The 21215-nt window shown below is 42.6% G+C and overlaps 3 protein-coding genes across 3 annotated transcripts in view; 1 reads left to right on the forward strand and 2 right to left on the reverse strand.

The window, feature by feature from the left end:
• The window catches only part of LOC117219017 (synaptotagmin-10), a 93042-nt gene that overhangs the window by 52799 nt on the left and 19028 nt on the right, over nucleotides 1-21215 (forward strand). The window lies entirely within an intron of this gene.
• On the reverse strand, nucleotides 71-4705 carry LOC143259338 (adenylate kinase 7-like; the record flags this gene model as incomplete). Its single annotated transcript, XM_076520996.1, has 2 exons — nucleotides 71-1012; nucleotides 4493-4705. Coding segments are annotated over 2 exons (669 nt in total), but the record flags the coding sequence as incomplete, so codon positions are not given.
• Nucleotides 5257-7412, reverse strand: LOC143259284 (adenylate kinase 7-like). The gene has a single exon (XM_076520755.1). The coding sequence runs from the start codon at nucleotides 7266-7268 to the stop codon at nucleotides 6801-6803; it is 468 nt and encodes a 155-aa protein (XP_076376870.1). The 5' UTR covers nucleotides 7269-7412; the 3' UTR covers nucleotides 5257-6800.

The raw sequence follows: 21215 nt of genomic DNA on the forward strand, positions 1-21215 counted from the left end.
TTAAGATAAAATTATTTTATTATAAAATATTTTACTTTATTAAGGTAAAATTATTAGAACAGTTGAACAGTTGAACATTGAACAGTTCACAGCATTAGTTTATTTATTCTTTAATAAGATCATTGATTTTTAGCAAGTCCATCGATTTTTCCAAAGAAAAATCCTAAAGACCACGATTTACACGCCCCAAGAATCGATGCGCTATTAAGCGCAAAAGCCGCGGAAAATACAAAAAAAAATCTTCGAGTCGTTCGTACGAACTTGGGCAATATTTTTGCTTAGGGCGATGTCCGGTTAAGCAGCGCGTCCGACAAACGAGCAGAAACTTTTTCTCAGGCGTGGGGAGGGCTTTCATAAATTTCAGAATCCCCTGGAGTGCTTTTATACATTACGCAGTCCACCTTAGCGGCCATTAAGCCACTTAATCGAGGTCCTGCATTTGAATTTACTGTTCCGCGGGAGCGCGGGCTAAACGTTCCAACGAGCATTCTCAATCTCTTCGGAGGCCGTAAAACATTCGAGCGGCTCGTTTTTCAAATCGCGATGGAAACTGTGATTACGCGGGAGAAGCGCTATGCTTCCGAAGACAATGCTGCGCCGACCGACTGCAGATAGGAAAGCGCTCCGAGAACAACGGAACGGCGAAGTACTTGCGACGAACCAACGTTTGCACGGTCTCCTCGATCAACGACTTCGCGTGAACGTAGTGCACGCCGTAGTAATCCGCGAGATAGCGGGCGACGATGCTCTTCCCGGATGCGGGAGGTCCTAAAACGATTATTTTCAGCGGATGCAGTCCCCGGGCCGTCCTGAATTCCTTCACGACGGCGTCGATGTTATCGCGGAACGGTGAATCCTGGTGCCAAGTTATTTGATCGGCAATGTACTCGGGCTCGGCGTTCAAGTTCAGTGTCATCTGATCGTAGATCTGTTGCGTGACATCCGGTAATAAGAACGCTTCCTCCTGCGGGATTTTCTTCACCTTGCCGGTGCCGAGCGCTCGGCTGATTCTCTGGAAACACGGAGAAACGACATTGCAACTCTTCGTTGACACATTGTTCGCCGGATGCAGCAAATTCTCTCCGATTGTCCTTCGGCTTGTCGACGAGAATGGACAATTTTGGGAAGAGAAGATTTACTTTTGCCGATTATCAACAATTGTAAAAACGGAGTGCAAGGCTCGAATAATCGCATAATTTTGTTCACAAGCTGAGGGAAAATTAGGGAGAATTTACTGTAAATTTTATAAGGTTTTTCGATACCTATTCGTGATAATATTGGAATACTGTGGTATCATATGCAGACAGTTTCACATATACAAGCTGTCCCAAAATTATGATACTTCCGGGAAATAGGGGGTTCCTGAGATCATTTGAAGCAACTTTTTCCTTAGCGAAAATGCGATCCGCGGCTTCGTTTGCAAGTTATTAACGAAAAACACTGACCAATAAGAGGCGAGCTCGCCTAGCGCTAGGCAGCCGAGCCAACGAGTAGACGAAGTTCGGTTCCGCTCATTGGCTCGGCTGCCTCGCGCCAGCCAAGCAAGCACGCTTCTCATTGCTCACTGTTTTTCGCGAATAACTCGTAAACGAAGCCGCGGATCGCATTTTCGCTAAGAAAAAAGTTACTCGAAATCACCTCAGGAACCCCACATTTCCCGAAAGCACCATAATTTTGTGATAAAATTATTATTGTGATTATGATTAATTATTATTGTGATTATGTGATAAAACAGTTTAATCATATGTGGATACTTCAGTGAATTCAGATTCGGTCAATAATGTCTTTATGAAATGAATATTCAGCAACAAATGCCACAAACTGAAACGTCTCTTAATATTTTTATATTAAAGAATTTTTTACGACTAAATATACTACATTTCACACTAACTGTACAATTGCCGGTTCGACAATGTTTATTCTACAATTGCATATTGAAATCACGACGGTGCCGTCGTCAGAAATCGTTAAATAAATTTCGTCACTCCGAAAGTCACACGGTCGTCCAAAGATCGCAGAAAAGTCCACGTAAACTCAACCTAGTAATTATCATTTATCAGTGACAAGTTTCAAGAATATCTCAGACGAAAATCGACGATTATAAACGCATATAAATTTCACGACCGAGTGCAAACTTAACGACAGCGTAGACGGTCTTCGAACCAGGTCGATCGCGATCGCTGATATCGGTTCTAATCCGATCGATCAGAATTCACTGTCCGACTCATTAGAACGAAGAACATGACCCCGATTCACGAGTGGAGACAGTTCGAGGCTCCTATTAATCGGCCGTGTCGAGAAGCCAATAGTTCCGATAGATGTTCGGTTAATCAAATCCGAGGTTGTCCTATCCGTGTACAGACGCGCGCGCACGCGGTCTGCGGAGCAGCTGATACGGCGGCAGATTTGCGGGCCGTTAATTAATAGGCGGCCCCGAAATTGATATGTTCTGTTATGCGCTGGCCCGGCCTCTCGATACGGAACACACTATCGAGATTTAACGCTTGTTCCTCGCGTTGCGAGAGGAACCTGCCGTGGCGGCGGCCAGGGTACGTGTTGCGCTCGCTGACGTATGTAGATCCATTATCGTTCCAATGAACTCTGCGCTTGCGATCTATACGGCTGATAGCCGCGCTTCCTGGGAAGCAAGACACCGGCCGACAGCCAGCCGCCGCGGAGCTAATTGATTAACCAACTGGGGAATGAAAAAGGAAAAGTTGGGGAGACCGTGATTAACGACGAGCAAGCTGACGGGCTTTCGATGATTGATCGGCGAGAAGGGAACGGCCTCCTCCGGTAAGGGGCGGACGAATCGTAACAGACAGGGCCGAGCAATATGAATGAATCGACGAATACGCGCCGAGACGAAATTGATGAGCGAATCATTGGAACTTCGTACTTTGTCTCGAAGCACCGCGTTCGGTGGGTCAAGGGTAATCGCGGAGATACCGGCGATGGTCTGCGCGGTCCTTCGACTGACCTTGATCTCGGCGATTCTATGATCACCCTCTGAAAACAGGTCAACCGTCGAAGGGATGAACCGACGATGTGTAGCTACCGATTGTCAAGAACTATGAAAAGGAACCAAGAGGATCGAATGAATTATCTATTATACCTGCTCTTCCAAAATTATACATTTCTGTTTACGATGTGTTGGAGATACGAAATGAAAGGTACAGTAATGTCTCTCTATTTGACGCTCAGATTACAGTAATGTTTCTATAATTGACGCTCAGATTACAGTAATGTCTCTCTAATTGACGCTCAGATTGTCCACAGAAATGGACAATTTTTGGAAGAAAAGATACGATTATTCGAGCCTTGCAGCTCGTTTTTATAATTGTTGGCAATCGATAACCATAAAAAGCGTAATCTAATTGACGCTCAGATTACAGTAGTGTCTCTCTAATTGACGCTCAGATTGTCCACAGAAATGGACAATTTTTGGAAGAGAAGATACGATTATTCGAGCCTTGCAGCTCGTTTTTATAATTGTTGGCAATCGATAACCATAAAAAGCGTAATCTAATTGACGCTCAGATTACAGTAGTGTCTCTCTAATTGACGCTCAGATTGTCCACAGAAATGGACAATTTTTGGAAGAGAAGATACGATTATTCGAGCCTTGCAGCTCGTTTTTATAATTGTTGACAATCGATAACCATAAAAAGCGTAATCTAATTGACGCTCAGATTACAATAATGTCTCTCTAATTGACGCTCAGATTGTCCACAGAAATGGACAATTTTTGGAAGAAAAGATACGATTATTCGAGCTTTGCAGCTCGTTTTTATAATTGTTGGCAATCGATAACCATAAAAAGCGTAATCTAATTGACGCTCAGATTACAATAATGTCTCTCTAATTGACGCTCAGATTGTCCACAAAAAGTGGACAATTTTGGAAGAGTAGCCTTGCGAATTCGAGCCTCGCAACACGTTTTTATAGTTACCGATTTTGAACAATTATTAAAACGAGCTGGAAGGCTCGAACAATCGTATCTTCTCTTCCAAAATTGTTCATTTTTGTGGACAATCCGAGCGTCAATTAGAGAGACATTACCGTAACACTACCGATCGGCGATTAGCTTCGAACATTGGTTCCTGTCGCGAGCGAAATACGCTCGGCGGATAGCCGAGCTTTAAGTCTCGACCGCTTCCTTATTATAAACTTTCTAATTCAAGGTCGGATCGCGACGCACGACTGAGCCCACCTTCGTGTGAACTATAACGTTGCACGGGATAAAAATACGCGGGATCCATTTAAAAGAGATAAAAAGAAGCGGCCGTTACGCCTGATAACTCCGGAAAAGAAAAGGTGTCTGGATGGTGGGAAATACTTTTTTTCAACACCTTTTTTTTTTGCTCGGTGATTCAACACGCAGAATCGCGTGAACGTTTTATCGATTCAACGGGCGAACGATGCTCGGTACGGTGTACGCTGGGAATGTTATTGTTACTGAAAATTGAATCGATCTGTACGGAAACGTTACCTTGACAATCGTACTTTGAGCAGTCGATTCCTGCTCCACCGCTAGGATGTAACGCAACGGGGGCCAACTTCGCAACGCGTTGATTATCACTCTGCGAACAGAACGAGAGAACGATGATTGAACTTTCGCGCGTTGAATTGGATAATTAAAATCTAGACGATCAACTGGGCGATGAATCGTGTATAATTTACACGGACAAGATGTAACAGTGAATTAAATTTTTCTGATCGGATATTTTAACATCCCGATTACAGTAATTTCTCACTAATTAGCGATCGAATTGCTCGCGATAATGGCCATTTTGGAAGAGATACGATTGTTCGAGCCTCGAGGCTCGTATTTATTACCAAAGATTGTCGAGAGCTATAAAAAGGAACCGCGAGGCTCGAATAAATATTCGATGGATAATTTTGATGGATAATTCTAGTAGAGCAGGTATAATAGATAATTAAATTATTATACCTGCTCTGCTAAAATTATCCATTATTGTTTACGAACAGCGGGATAATTGAGAATTAATTAATTAATTAATAGAGAATTCACTGTATTTGATGTTTACTTACCGTTCGAGCTAAATTAATTAAATAATAATTATTATTAATTAAATAAAGCTCGCTAATTGACGCTCAGCTTGCACACAAAAATGCCTCGCGAGACTCGCGGCTCGTTCTTATAGCGAAGTTATTTATAAGAAGCGCGAATTAAGGAGAAATTATTGTAGTCTTTCCGTAACGAGAACATCGCATTTTCAGGGTTCGCTCTAATTTTTCAAGCAAAGCATGTGCACTAGTCTCGATCGCGAAGCCTATATAGATAGGACACATTCCACACACATATTCCTCTCGAGGTCGGATACCATAGTGCATAGTTTTGCTAACAAACTATCGTTCATGGCCAGACGAACTCGTAATTGAATTTCTAACTGAATATAACAATTAACTGGGATCCTTCAAGTTGGGAACGCGTTTAAGCAACGTTGTACCTTGTCTGTAGTTATCTTGTAAACACCCACGCAGCACTAACCAGACGTCGTGTTATGTTCATTCGACTGTTATACGTCCATCGTTTTTAGAACCGTGTATCCAGAGGATAAATATAATTTTAACAAACTTATGAATTTGCAAGGAATACACAAATAAACAAGTATGAACTAATAAACACATAAATAAAAATAAACACATATGAACATCTAATTCGTATCGTAATAAAAATGCGATACGTATTGTAATAGCACAGACAATTGCTGCTCACGTCGAAGCGAATAAAAAGATACTGCCATTTTTAAGGGGACACAGCTTTTATGCCCACCTTCGTAGCATTTAAAGCTTGCTCGGAACAAAAAAACTGAAAGGTACCCTTTTACGGGGGAGACACATTAAAGATGCCTACGTGGGTGGTTGTTTCACCGACATATAAATTTGTTCGACCGTACAAACTATCTTTATAAATTCACTTGGAAATAATCGTAATTCTAAATTCTGAATGTAAAAATATCAAAATATAAATATATAAAAATATAAAAATATAAAAATATAAAAATATAAAAATATAAAAATAAAAATATAGAGATTATAAATATGACATATAATAGCAATTATAAATTCACTTGCTGAATATAAAAATGTCACAAAACGAAGATCGCGCGAAGTGAACTTTTAACGTTGACTGTAGTCCCACACTCCCTGCAGGATTAACCCTTATCACTCCAAGAATTTTACAGAGTGATACAATGTAATAGATACAAGTACAAGTACAAAAATAAAATAGAAATGTGTATTAGACATTTTGAAAGTAGTCTCGGCCAATCAAATTTCTCCCGAAATAGGAGAGATAGTATCAGAGAAGAGATGTCAAGTATCAGGACGTAAACAATAATTCAACTTTATATATGTTTATCACAACGTACTAGTCAAAATAAAAATATTTGTTTCCATGAACATTGATTTTTTTTGCGGCCCACCTAAAGTCAAGCATTGTTTATTTGGCCCAAGTTTGCTTTTGAGTTTGACACACCTGTTCTAGTCAACGACCATCAATTATCACAAAATGCACTACGAAACCAGGAATTCGCATAAAGATAGAGCCCGGCAATTATGTTTCCGATATCGAATAAAGGAAGAACTCGAGCCGGAAGATGGCCAGTAGCGAATGACTCGATAACTGTCCCCTTGTTAACAAGCGGAACGGCGCGGCGTCGATGCAGTCGCGTAACGCGTCCCGTTATTCAATGACGAATGCGGCGCGCGAGCGTGTTTATCAGGCGGTTTCGCCGCCGCTAAATCGCGATAAACGTTGCAGCCGGTTTCGGTTAACGTTCCGCCGGAATTAGGGGTAGCGCGACCATTAACGCAGCGCGCCGCGAAATTGCATCGTTCGACACTGACGTGATTAGATCGCGCACGTGCAACAGCGGGATTTTGTTGGCGCCGTTGCCGATAATCGGCAGGAACGGCTCGTTCTCCCAGGCCCTCTTGAACAGATAATGAAGAGGACCCTCCTGGTCGCCGTAGGTGATCCCGGAGCAGATCACCAGGGTCTTTAATTTCTTCCTCAGGCTCGGCTTCTTCATCGCGACGACCACGTTCTTCTCGCACTGGACGTGCTCCTTGAAATTCGGATGCGGTTTCCGTTTCCGATAGCCGTCCTCGGTGAAGGCCAGGCTCGGATCCTCCGGATCCAACGGCTTCGTCAGGGCCCAGGTCATCACGGTGGATATCAAAACGAAATACCGCACGTCCTCGCTACGCTTGAAAGCTTTCGGTGTTTCTCGCTCCATCCGCTCTAACTCGCTCACGATACCTGAAAGGTGTCGAGGATATGAGACGCCCACTGAAAATGATCGTTAACCCGACTTAACTGTATCGGGAGACGCGCGAGCAGGCTAAAGATATTTCAACTAAGAAATACAAGTACTCGCGGATATATATATACTGTTTTTTTTTTTTTGGAGAGTGTGTTGCATATGCTTGAATTTGTGATTTAGTTCTCTGTGCGAAAGGAAATGCTAGTCGAAGTACAGTAATGTCTCTCTAATTGATTGCTTAGATTGTCCAGAAGATAATTTGGGAGGGACGAGGGACAATTTTGGAAGAGGAGATACGATTATTCGAGCCTTACGGTTCGTTTTTATAGTTACGAATTGTCAACAGCTATAATAACTTCTCGATCGAGTGGACCAAGCTGGACTTCGACTTCAGATTCTTGAGAGACGCAGTAATTTTTCCCTAATTCGCGCTGAGGTAGCGCATAAAAATGGACAATTTGGGAAGAGGAGATACGATTATTGTAGCCTTGTGCCCGTTTTTATAGTTGTTGACAATCTGCGACTGTAGAAAATAATCGCATCTTCTGTAGAAAGAAATATCTCTTGAAGGAAGCATTTGCGATCGAAATTCCGAAGGAAAAAATTTGTTTGTTTTACAATCTTAAGTTCATCTATAGATTTTGGCGATTTTCAACCCGGGAACACGCTGTATAATAAGAACCTGAAATCGTGGAATCGTTCTGCGCCCAAATCTGTGTATCGAGTGTCCCGCCTGAATTGATCATCTTGTATATTTCACTGTCATTAAGAAAAAAGCACCACTCATAGTATAGCGAACATAAATAGAATATTCCTACATACTCATCGACGTAGACTAAAATCGAATAAAATAAAAAATAAGAGAAAATATATTAGAAAAAAATTGTTATAGAAAAGAAAATATTCGAGCTGGTTCAAAGTAGCGTAATGCTCTAATTAGAGCATGTTAAAACACTTAAATGACCCATATTATTTCCCGTAGGCATACTCTAAGACCACGATATGCTTTGAACATCTTTTGGAAAAATTTTGACTCCAGAATTGTCTTCAAGAGCTTCTAGATTTATAGTTCTGTCCTTCGTTATCCAAACATCTTCCTTTTCCGATTGTTCGTCGATTGTTCGTCTCAGCATTGAAAGCACGAGAAATCTCGTGAGCGGTCGTTTAACACGTTCCGTGCCGAGCTTTTTTTACTCGAATCTTCACACTTTGATATTTTACTAAAACTTGATGTATTACGTGCAATTATTAATTCTCGTACACATAACAACGTAACAAAAACTTATCAACGCCCATTCTTGCGGTGGAAATTGATTCTTCGGTTCTAAATTTCTTGTAAACAATTTGTTCAGTTCACTAAGTAAACATGCAAGCGTGTACCATCGATGGTACACGTGGCACGGAACGTGTTAAGCGTTAAATCCCACAACACGCGGTTAAAAGTCGCCACGAACGCACAAAGATCCGCACAGTTTGTTCACGGTTCTCTCGAGGAACGCGCTGTTTGGTTGCGCGAGGGGAAAAGCGACGTCTTAATAGACACATTTTTTTTCTCATCGGAGCAAGTAAAAGTGTATCCACCGGCAGAACAATGCTCATCGAGGAAACAATCGCATCAGGCCAAGCACTTCCGCTTCATATCTCATTGTCCGCCGTGACCGAGGCGCGCCGCGCCGCGCCGCACCGCGCCGAGCGAATTGCTCTTTGTTTTTAGAGGAAATTGTACACGGGTTCCCTCGTCCCGTTGTTTTTCCATATTTCAAGCTTGTGCTCGCGTTCCGGCCGGGACACGGCTCTCGCATTTATCTCTCGGCGAGGCGGTTCTTTCTTTCTTCCTTTTTTTTTCTTTTTCATCGGCGCGGTCATAATTATCAGGAAACCGTCCGATCCGGTTACCATTTTAAATTAGACCCGAATCGGAACTCCTCCGACGGAATAATTAAACGTAACGCGCGTGGAAAATGGATCGAATCCCCGTTAACGGGTCTCCGACCGACGGCCGCGGCTCTCGGATGCTCGCGCTGGATCATTTATGAACACGCTGAAATTTGTGCGGCGCGCACGTTCGATCCGGCTCTCTTATACTTTATCATGTTACCCGACCCGCGGATCTTTATGCAAACTAGAATTTATCGGGGGCCAACTTCGATACTTTGCATTATTAATTCGGCGAACTGAACTACTCATTAAGGATTTCAGCTCCTACCGGGCTAACAGTTTATAATCGAGCCGGATCTTCCGATGGAAAATACTCTCGCGAAGGTTCTATTATATAATAGATTTTTCATAAAGATTTCGATCGTGATAGATTTTTAACAAAAATTCAAATTGTGATAGATTTTTATTATAAATTCAAATTGTGATAAATTTTTAATAAGAATTCAAATCGTGATAGATTTTTAATAAGAATTCAAATTGTGATAGATTTTTAATAAGAATTCAAATTGTATAATAGATTTTTAATAAAAATTCAAATCGTAATAGATTTTTAATAAAAATTTAAATTGCGATAGATTTTTAATAAGAATTTAAATTGTGATAGATTTTAACAAAAATTCAAATCGTGGTAGATCATTAATAAGAATACAAATTGTGATAGATTTTTAATAAGAATTCAAATTGTAATAGATTTTTAATAAAAATTCAAATCGTAATAGATTTTTAATACAAATTTAAATTGCGATAGATTTTTAATAAGAATTCAAATTGCGATAGATTTTTAATAAGAATTTAAATTATGATAGATTTTAACAAAAATTCAAATCAAGATAGATTTTTAATAACAATTCAAACTGTAATAGATTTTTAATAAAAATTCAAATCAAGATAGATTTTTAATAAAAATTCAAATCGAGATAGATTAGTATGCACAATTTAGCACAATTTTAGGCCTGTTTTTTTGAATCGAAAAGGTTCTCGTTGAAAGCGAATCTGCTACACTCATCAATTAGATCAAACGTTTATCTACTAAATTAAATCACATTTTTTAAATCTACAGCCAATCATTAGTTTCGAATTATTGCAACCTCTGATTCCAACCTTTCAAAGCCCAATTAGCCTCTTCAATCTGGCTCTTGTCCTGCGTGATATCGTACACCACGATCCCGCAATTCATAAGCACAGGGAACAGCGTCTCCCGATCCCTCGAATCTTTTATAATCATCGACACGCCCTCGGGCAAAGGATACTAAAAAGCGAACATCGAATATCAAGATCTGCATTAAAAGCGACGATTAGAGTTGTTACTGCATATTTTACACGTTATTTTACAACAACCGAAATGAGAGAAAAATTCACAAAAAATCCTGTAAGGTAAAATAAATTGTTATTAATATAAATAGCCTTCTGTCGTTTAAAGCTACGCTAATGCTACGAATCCATCAGGATCCTTGGTCCACATGTGGCGATCTTACATGCTGATGGAACATGCATTTCAGCTACTCTGCTCTAGCTTATGGCTGCCGGAGCACTCGAGTGTCCCGCACATCTGGCTAAAGGTGCTCGCTGCAGAGCGACAATGAGCCCGTCGGGGTGAAAATAAAAAAAATAAAAGCCGTCGGAAGAAAACGGAAACGGTTCGGTGCCGCGTCATCGCAGTGGCGCCGTTGAATCCGCGGTAATAAAAACATGATCGAGAACGAACGCCGTGAAATCGGTTACCGTTGGAGAAGGCGTACCGTTTCGCGTTGGTCAGAGCGGCCGTAAACAGGATCGCTGAAATTGCCTGGTGTCCCGGCACGCGGCCCCAGAGAGAAATAAATTAACCGAGAAACACCATGGGACGCTTTGAGGAGGCCAGGGCACGGCGGATTAGCAGGGAAAGGCCAGGCGTTAATCAGACTAAAAGGAAAGCTGTAGCAAGTATTATTTACCTCGGGGTCCGAAGTCGTACCAATCACCTCGTACTTTTTTCCCTTCTGCAAGCTCAAGGCTACTCTGCGAAAATTTTCATCCTTGTCATCGGTTTTATGTCCACGCTCCATGAGCCTCTCGTCCTCGTCCTCCTCCGCCTCCTCCTCCTCCTCTTCGCCCTCGTCGTCGGCACTTTGCGGATTAACGTAGTCTCGGTCCGATAACATCTGAAATTATCAGTTCTTGACGTTAGGCGTGCCCCAGCCGAGGGATTTGCGATTAGACCGACCAATCGCTGGCGCGAGAAAGTTCGAGTTGACATAGCAAATCGATACTACGGGGTGTCCCAAAAGCGTCTCGCAATCTGGAATGGCGGATTCCTGGGATCATTTGAAGCAACTTTTTCCTTAGCGAAAATGCGATCCGCGGCTTCGTTTACGAGTTATCAACGGAAAACAGTGACCAATGAGAGGCGGGATCAGCTGGTGCGTGGCGGCGGAGCCAGTGAGCGGAACTGGGCGCCGTGCGCTCGTTGGCTGGGCCGCCTCGCGTCGAGCTCGTCTCTCATTGGTCACCGTTTTTCGTTAATAACTCGTTAACGGTGCCTCGGAGAACATTTTTGTAAAGGAAAAAGTTACTTCAAATGACCTAAGGAATCACCTCTTTCCGAGTGTTAACATAATTATGGGAACATGTGTTAATATAATAATTCAATCCTCGATGGAATAAAGATTGACCCAGGTAGCTCCGGCAATCTAGAAGAAATCGATATATGCTTGAAATGTTAGTTGGCCCCTTCGAGAGAAGATCCTCCAGAGTTCAGTTAGCATTCGGTCCACGTTCGAACTGACCTAAGCGTAACCGGTCGCGTGATCTATTGCGGGCTGTAACGGCTGACCTTAGGCTACTTAAACACAAAGGTGTTTGCTCGACCCGGATCGACATCAATGATCAGCACATCGCGATCTGATTACGCACTGATTAGCGAGATTAAGATATTAATTCATCGATTTAATTACGATAATTGATACCATAATTGACGATCGAATCTTACTGGATTTATGCGAATTGGACTTATAAGTCGTTTACTGTAAAATCGGCTTTTCATTCGAATTTCAATAAAATTTTTAAGAAACATCGTGCATTATGATTTGAGGGAGCGTTCGAAAGGGGAGTTTTTTAATCGCAGATTCAATCATGGGCAAATTTTTTTTCAATGTTTTTAAAGAGGTTTCATTTCGTAACTCTTTCGAGAGAAAATGGGTAAAGCAGTTTCCCTTCTGCTTTATCACACAACAATGTCTTATTTATTTATTTATTTATTTAGCATTAACGAGCCGAATGCCTACTTAATTTTTCTAAAAAAATCCGTCATAGTAGTAGTAATAATAATGGTAATAATAATCAATAAATATAACAATATAGTAATCAATAAAAATGAAAATGAAGACGAAAGCAATATAATTACAGTATAAAAAACGAACACAAACTAAACACTCTAACTTCTGGTAACATCATAACGTGGACTTGTTATCTAAATTGATGAAAATCATCGAATTGAAAATGTCGTTATCACAAGTATTAACCAAAGTGAGAATTCTGTTCAAAGGATCAGTATAGAGCAATCGAGAGCCATAACGGCGATCATCCTGGAAAATAACCCAATCGAGGATGCAGACACGTCGAGCTTTAAGCTTATCTTAAGCTTATCTTAATAAGTCCAATTAATTGTTGCACAATCTTTCATTACGAAGCGATGAAAGTTCGAATAATCTTTATAGAGCCTGTATTGCAAAAAAATTCGCTCGACACGTCCCATCGAACCCAGCTCGACGTCGTTCCGAGAAGACACATATCGGGGGGGGGGGGGGCGACGGCGGCACCGTGAACAGAAGATTTGCGTATAAACGATATTGTTTACCGGCGCTACGGAGAGAGAGACGTCCCGTCGATTAAGTTCCTCTCGCAGCGCTGAAATTCGATCGTTTAAAGGGAACTGTCGTTAAACACCTACTTACCGTGGCGCCAGCCGGCCGATCCTCTAATTGTGATTACCGTGTTTTCGGCTCGGAAAGGGAAATTGGATTGCCGGGAGCGTAACAATGTTTTCTTCGGCTATTCGCCGGCAAATTGCGTCGGTCGGGGAATAAATTCAGTAATGTTGTCGGTAATGAGTTAAGTGAACGGATCGCGTCCCATCGCAGTCCTGCTCAATGGCTAACAGGGCTAATGCAGTTGCCCGTGGGGCGGGAGGGATGGAGGACGGCAGAAATTTATGCAACGGTGATCGTGCCTCGTGTCGCATTACAGCCGCTATTATTGCGGAATCTTATCGGCTCTCGCTTTTCCACTTCGAACATGTATTTACGGACGCGCCGCTCGAGATTACGCGCGAAAATTGCCACGGCCGAGCAAAAAAACTTCCCGGCTTCCATGGACCTCGAATAGAGGGCTCGCAGCTTTTCGTGCTGGTTATTAACGAGTTCGCCGTGACGCGTGCAGCGACGCACGCGGCGCTGCGTCGTTTCGAAACGTCCCCAAGGCCCGGCGACGTATTGTATTATATTATACAGGGTTCCCCGGAAAGAATCATCCGATTTCAAAAATTTATATTTTAAAAAATTACACACAGAAAATTGCGATTCGAACACGAATATAACGGGAAAATGTGTGAGTTTTTGTTTACAAGCGTTCAATATGACTTCCTTTCGTTACACGTATGATATCATTGCGATATGAAAGTTCTTGCCGAACACAGTGTAATGTATCTCTGGTAATTGTTTGTACAGCATCACAAATGCGTTTTTTCAGTTCATTTACACTTGTAGATAAAGGTGCTACAAAGACAAGTTCTTTCACAAATCCCCAAAATATATATATATATATTATATTATATTATATTATATTATATTATATTATATTATATTATATATTATATATTATATATTATATATTATATTATATTATATTTAAATACTCGTGTTCATTAAATTCAGTTTTTCGCCTCGGTCCTGGACGTTTAATCCTCCCCGCAAAAACCGAAACCGGAGATATTAATTTTTCGCGGAAACGTTTCGCCGATAATCGTTCTCTATTCGCGGACTATTTACACCGGCGAATAGATCAGTCTCTTTACCAATGAGAGACGAGATCAGCTGGCGCGAGACGGCTCAGCCAATGAGTGGAACTGGGCGTCGCGCGCTCGTTGGCTGTCGCCAGCTCGCGCTCTCATTGGCCAGTGTTTTTCGTTAATAACTCGTAAACGAAGCCGCGGAGAAAATGTTTGTAAAGGAAAAAGTTACTTCAAATAACCTCAGGTATCCAAATGACCCTTTTCCAGGTATTAACATAATTATGGAAAAATGTATGTATATTAAAAAAATCTATTGAGCCCAAAGAGTTAAAATAAGTCCAGGTACATTTCCACAATCCATTTTACAAGCTTGTAACATTAATACGAATGTCGGAAATTATTATATTATAACCTCGACAAAAACGATCGTACAATTTCTGAAACGAATGCGTGCCACGGAAACGTTATCGCTCCGCTAAATTAAAGATTACCGATCTCGCGTCTCGAAACGAGGAACAAGTTAACAACCGGGACTAATGAAAAAAGTAGGGCAGCAGACAATTCGGAGATATCTTACCGGCCTGCTGTACCCTACTGTCCTTCGGCTATTACCGTCTCTTCCTTTTCCTTATTGCGGCTATAAAAAAGGGGTCAAACGCTGAAATAAATATGTAATTTTTCCGGCGTGTACGTTTGTCGTGCGGGCCGCGTTGCACCGTCGTTAAAAAAAGATCGGGCTTACGGGTACGTTAAAGGGGAAGTACCGTAACTAATTCGAAATCGATACACCACACGGGGAGGTGTTCCCCCTAGTCTTTTTTCTCCGTCTCTCTCCCCGCGGCTGCACCGATAACCTAGACATTGCACCGCGGCTCTCGCGCTCGAGACTGGAAGTTCAATGCTAAACCGCGGGGACGCTTGATGAATCGTTCACGGAACGTCGGTCTCTGCTAATAACGCGGTTAAATAGTGCTCTCACATCGGCCAATTTCTTCCCGTGGTAACCGTCGATGTGATTGATGAACACTCGCCACGGTTTGAACGAGGGTTCCGCTGGTTTGTCGTCCGGCGGTTCGGTTGGCAACTTCTTCGGTGTTCCGGCACCGTTCTCGGCGATCATAATTACAGCCTTTGCTCTCTAGGTCTCTAGGAAAGTAATAATTTTGCGTGCGAGGTATGCAGCTGATCCGAAAGTTCGTCGAGGTTAAGGCTGTTCAACGTGAATCTGCGTCGTTGAACCTCGGTTGCCAAGTTCGTTCGAACACAAATATCGTAAGACAATGTCGGAATTGAATATTGTAAAGTAAAGAACATCGCGAACGAATTCTGTAATATTTTCCATGGGAGAATATTTGGTAAAGAAAAATCCTGGTCCCGGCAGATTTCTTTGAACTGTCGATTATTGAAAAATGATACTTTGCACTCGAGGTACCTTTTCAATACTAAATCCGAAGTAGCTTCTCTGACCTACAATATTTTCATTTTATGTGACTCGGTGCTTTTTATGCATATGAAATCGTGTCTTATGACTCGAACAACAGTTCGCTAGAAACCTCGAAAATTTTCATAAAATTAAAATATTTTATTCAATTGAACAAAAGCAAACTTGTATTGCATCAATTACTTCTTCGGTATTTGTACCTCTTGCGAATCTTAAGAAAATTAAGCAATAATTTTTAAGTTTTCATTAATTTATTTTCATAATGGGGAGATCTCCACATTCGGTTGGCTAAGTGTTAATAATAATAATAATAATATAAATGGTAATATTAATAACAATAATAATATTAATGATAATAATAATATTATCATTAATGATAATATTAATAATAATAATAATATGAATGATAATATTAATAAGAATAATAATATAAATGATAATATTAATAAGAATAAGAATATAAATGATAATATTAACAATTATAATAATATGAATGATAATATATTAATGATAATATTAATAATAATAATAATAATATGAATGATAATATTAATAACAATATTAATGATAATATTCAGACACGACGCTGCATCACCATTTTCCGTTCGAAGTCTACCACGTGTCTGTCCTAGTTGACGATGCTCGTCCTCGTACCGGAAAACGGAGCCGAGTGACCCGAAAATGTGGCCGAGGCTGCAGTTGCAGTGGATGCATTTTCTGAGGAACCAACCGTTCGGCCATATCCGTCGAAAAATGCACCGACTGCAACCGCAGCCGAAATCGTCGCGGCATTGTTCTGGTGAATGCGACGAAACGTGACAGTTCGGAGATGTCCGCTTCCAGATTACTGCACGCGCTGGAACGATGTGTGTGGTCAGGGCCATGGATATTTCGTCACAGGCGGAATCATTGCGTTACGTGGCACCGCACGGCCATGAGATTCGAACACGAGCCGCCGCGGTCCCTACGTCATCGCCGCATATGGAACTCGTTTCGACGTCGATCGATCGACATCGATGAATTTTCTCGTTATTTCCGCGAGCGACCGGATCGCGTATAAACTGGCCTAATCGCGCGGATCGCCTTGCGTAAAAACTGTAAATGTCTGGCATTTTCGATGCTTCTTTAGGTAAGACGGTCCTCGCGGCCCATCTGCAGGGCACGTGAGCGCTAAACGCGCGTCGACTCGAGTCGAGCAAATTTTGACTCGAAAGTCCGTTACACGGATTGGTTATTTATGACCACTAAGCATTTTCCGACCCACAGTTTGCGGGTCTTCCGCGTTTTTAGTCAGTCGTCGGTGAGCAGCTTGCGAGTACGCTCGTTGTCCCTAAGCTCTTACGAGCAAGCCTGTAGATTAGATCTTGTGTTTCCGTGTGTTCAATAAATATACTTTTACCTAAAACTCTGCCTTCAATTATTTGCAAGCGAATAAGCAACGAGGAGGCTGCAAGTTTCACTTTCAATGCTTAGAAATTTATCTTAGAATTTTGCGGCAGCTCTATAGCGAAGAAGAGCGCGCGCGTTATCAAATTATTCTTCGAACTATACTTTTAGTTTAATGACATACTCGAGTGCAGTATACAATTGCAGTGTTAAGGGTTTTAGCGTCTCTTCTTTATTCATTACAGTTGCTCCCGACGAGGCGTAACGATGAGTATCTCCCTCACGGGCAGATAACTAACGGCGAGAACATTGTTATGAGAAATAGCTCTGTACTTATACACGAAAGTTAAGATCTTTAATAGTTTTTTCCCTTAATTAATGTCCATCGCGGGAGTAATAATGTTCCGAATTCTGTAAGCGTTCACATATGTTACAAAACAAGTAACCACTGCGTGACGTATTTTCCTTTGCTACAACTTTGTGACTTTTAACCAATGAGTTACTTGGTTTATTACTTTCTAATACGTTTAATTGTTAAGCGTCGCTTCGTTTTTTTCTTCTAATTACAAACGAATCAATATACCATTGGAAGTTATTTGAAACATTTGAAAGGAATCTTTCTCTCCAAAGAAACGATTGTGCTCGAAATTGTTTAGAAAACTGAAAGTGTGACTTTTATGCATTACAATAGTCAATGATTTATTTAGCTAATAGATTCAATTTCTTATATACCCTATAATTTCAATAATTTTTTCAACAAAAACACGCGTGCACAGGTAACGTGTGCACGCCGTTCCGCTCGTCCTCGTCGCCTACGCGACCGGGGGGTGCGAGGGTCAAGGCTGGAGGGAAAGCCACGCGAAAGATAAAAAGCTGCGGCGAATCGATAATTGAACCGGGCCGGCGCGAGATCGTGAATTCCCGAACGAAACACCGCCGATGTTTGTTCCGATCCGGAACAATTGATCCAGCTGTTCGAACGGTGATTCGTTCTAATCGACGTGCACCGCCGCGTCGCGCAGGAAGCGGATTCGAAGGGCTCGTCGGAAAACGGAAGACCGCGCGTCTGTATCGATTTCCTGGGCTTCGCTGAATCGAACTTTCGCCGAGTAAAAAGATTTTTCTCCGATCCCGTCTTACCCTTGCAATATTTGTCTTCGATCGTATCGAGAAAAGCGCGTGTCTCAACTTTCCTCGAAACACATATAAAAATATACAGGGTATCCGAAAATTATTATACGAGCGAGAAACGAGGGGTTCCTGAGGTCATTTCAAGTAACCTTTTCCTTAACGAAAATGTTCTACGAGGCTTCGTTTACGAGTTATTAACGAAAAACAGTGACCAATCGGAGAGCGAGTGTAACCGGCGCTCCGTCCTTACGGCCAATGCCGCGTCGCGGAAGACAGTGACCAATGAGAGGCAAGCTCGGCTGGCGCACGACTGGCGCGCAGCGGCCGAGGTAACGAGCGGTCGAGGCCTAGTTTCGCCGATTGGCTCGGCCGCCTCGCGCCAGCTGATCTCGCCTCTGATTGGCCACTGTTTTCCGTTAATAACTCGTAAACGAAGCCTCGTAGAACATTTTCGCTAAGGAAAAAGTTGCTTGAAATAACCTCAGGAACCCCTCGCTTCCCGTTCGTACAATAATTTTGGTACACCCTGTAATCCTCGCCGCGATGATCTACAAATTTGCTGCTAAACAATTAAGCTATGCTTTCCAAGGTGTCCAAGAACTTTGTCCTCTATCATCAACGCCTATTAGCCCGCGAGCTTTCCGAAGCACGATCGTTCGCATCCGCGACGGGCTTCTGAAAGCTTCGGAGGTCGTGGGCGACACTAAAAACCGCGGGATGGCTCGCAGGGTGGCCGGCAGGGTGGCAACGACGGGCAGGAGCAACGCGAAGCCGGTAAAAGCGCGCGGCGGCTCGGCGAGACTCATCAATCACTTAAGTGTGTATGTCGGGTGCGGCGGACGGGCACGAGCTGCGACCAAGAAGTAAGTCGTAAATCGCGTTTACGCCCGAACCTTCACCCGTTATCGGCGGCGTCACGCGATTATTGGCGGTTACTTTCAGCCGAGTGCGTGTGGATGTGCGCGATAAAAACGACGATGCCCGGGCGGTCGCTTAATGTCCGGCTTCTTTCTAGCCCCCTATTATGCCCCTCGCGGGTTTACGATAACCGATCCTCCCCGGCGCGGTGAAAGCCGGCCAGCGACAAATACGTAGACAACAAGCTTAATGGAATATCCGTCTGTGGAAAATCGTAAAAGAAGTTATCGATCCTCCGCCTTGTGCGCTCCCGGCCGGACGTCGTTCGAGCGGTCGCCCGACGACGCTTCGAAAGCGTCGAGCGATCGAGACCGGGAACGAGGCGGAGGCGTCTAAAACCTGCGCGAAACCGTCCGACGTTGAATTAGCCTCTCGAAAGTGATTTCCTGGTGGTTCCAGCAGCTTCCAGCGGCAACGGAACACTCTTACCTGCGGAACGGTTATCGCGGCTCGACGCGTGGGTGTCGCGCGAGACGTGTCCTCACTCCCTCCCCCTCGTATCCCCTCGCCCGTGAGAACTCGAGCACTTCGCGGGGGCTGGAATTACAGCCGCTGTTTGCCTAATCAAAATCGAGCCGGTCTCGTTGTGTTTATTCTAAATATTATCACGCATAATTCCGCGCGCTACCGAACGGTTGTTCGCCGCGTAGAAACGGCGTAGATTCGCCGCGAGGAGAATTCGATACCCGGAGGGGGAAATGTTGCAGAACTTCCGGAATTTCTCGTATAATTCTATCGACCTACTTCCGATAAAGGGTGCCGGCGCTGCCTTGGCTCCGTTTTTCGGCTCGAAATTAATACTTATTATATAGTATATATATATATATATATTATATTATATGTATATATTATAGTATTATATAGTATTATATATAGTATTGTATATTATATATATTATATATATAGCATTATATAGTATAATATATAGTATATAGTATAGTATAGTATATTATATAGTATTATATATATAGCATATATATATATATATATTATATAGTATATATAGTATATTATACTCGGGGCTCTGAACAGAAATCTGAGGAGCCGGACGACGGTAAACGTTTCGATCGACAAATTTCGTGTTATTTTCGAGCGAAAGTTGACGGCAAAGAGTATTCGAGCCGAACCAATTGTCCGGCCGTTTATCGACCAGCGACCTACATAGTCGAACTGGTTGGAGCCGAAAGATCGAAGCTCCCGGGCGAACAAATTTGATCGGCTGATCCTGTTTCGTCGACGATAAAAGCATAAAGCGAGCGATCTATCCGGTGATCTATCGGCGCAGCTGGCTCAAACGCCCCACGGTAATAGGCACGTGGCGCCGGCACGTGCTGTTCGACTAAACGACAGCCAGGAGGACGACAATGAAGCGTGTGGATATCTGGAGCGAAGGTGCATTAAGGCTAAGGAAGCGTTCACGACGGCATTTAGGAGAACAACCGAGAGAGTCTAGTTCGCGAATGAGTATTGTTCCATTCGCGAGCGTCTTCGAAATCCGCCGGAAAATCGTACTGCGAATCCTTTGCGAGCATTCCGAGGGATGAGTCCTCTCTATCTTCATTGATACGATTTCCATGAACACTCCACCGGCAAGTGAGATTTTCAGTAGACACAATACGTCGGTAGAACCGCGATTATCCGAATCTCTGACGTCCGCGGTCTTTATTGTACGAACATGTTTGACAGAGAAACAGTTCAGGTGGTCGACGCACGATACAAAAATTGGACAAATAATTAACGAATAATTTTCTCCCCAAATCGTCAATTTTTATGTACAATCTCAGAGAGAGAGAGAGAGAGAGAGAGAGAGAGAATTGAAGAGGATTTACTGTACTTTGTACCATATTTTTCAATATATTTAACCGATAACGTGTTCAATATTTCGCCAATAGCAACGAGAAGACAATTAAATTTTCTTGCCGACTCGCCGCGTGCTCTTAAAGCTTCTTTCATTAATTTCTGACATCCTAGCTACCAATTCCTCCATTACAGCCGTAGCAATGTTCTTCCGTTCGACTTGCAACAATTTAACCTTTCCCGACGAGCATGATTTTTCCCCAGCTGGAATCGCTGTTTAGCCTATCGCGCGCAGAATCATTGGAAGAATCGCGTGGCGGCG

Source organism: Megalopta genalis, chromosome 4, assembly GCF_051020955.1.
Source record: "Megalopta genalis isolate 19385.01 chromosome 4, iyMegGena1_principal, whole genome shotgun sequence".
NCBI lineage: Eukaryota > Metazoa > Arthropoda > Insecta > Hymenoptera > Halictidae > Megalopta > Megalopta genalis.

Coding starts and splice junctions, on each gene's coding strand:
- LOC143259284 (XM_076520755.1), bottom strand. CDS start 7,268: ATGGAGCGAGAAACACCGAAAGCTTTCAAGCGTAGCGAGGACGTGCGG.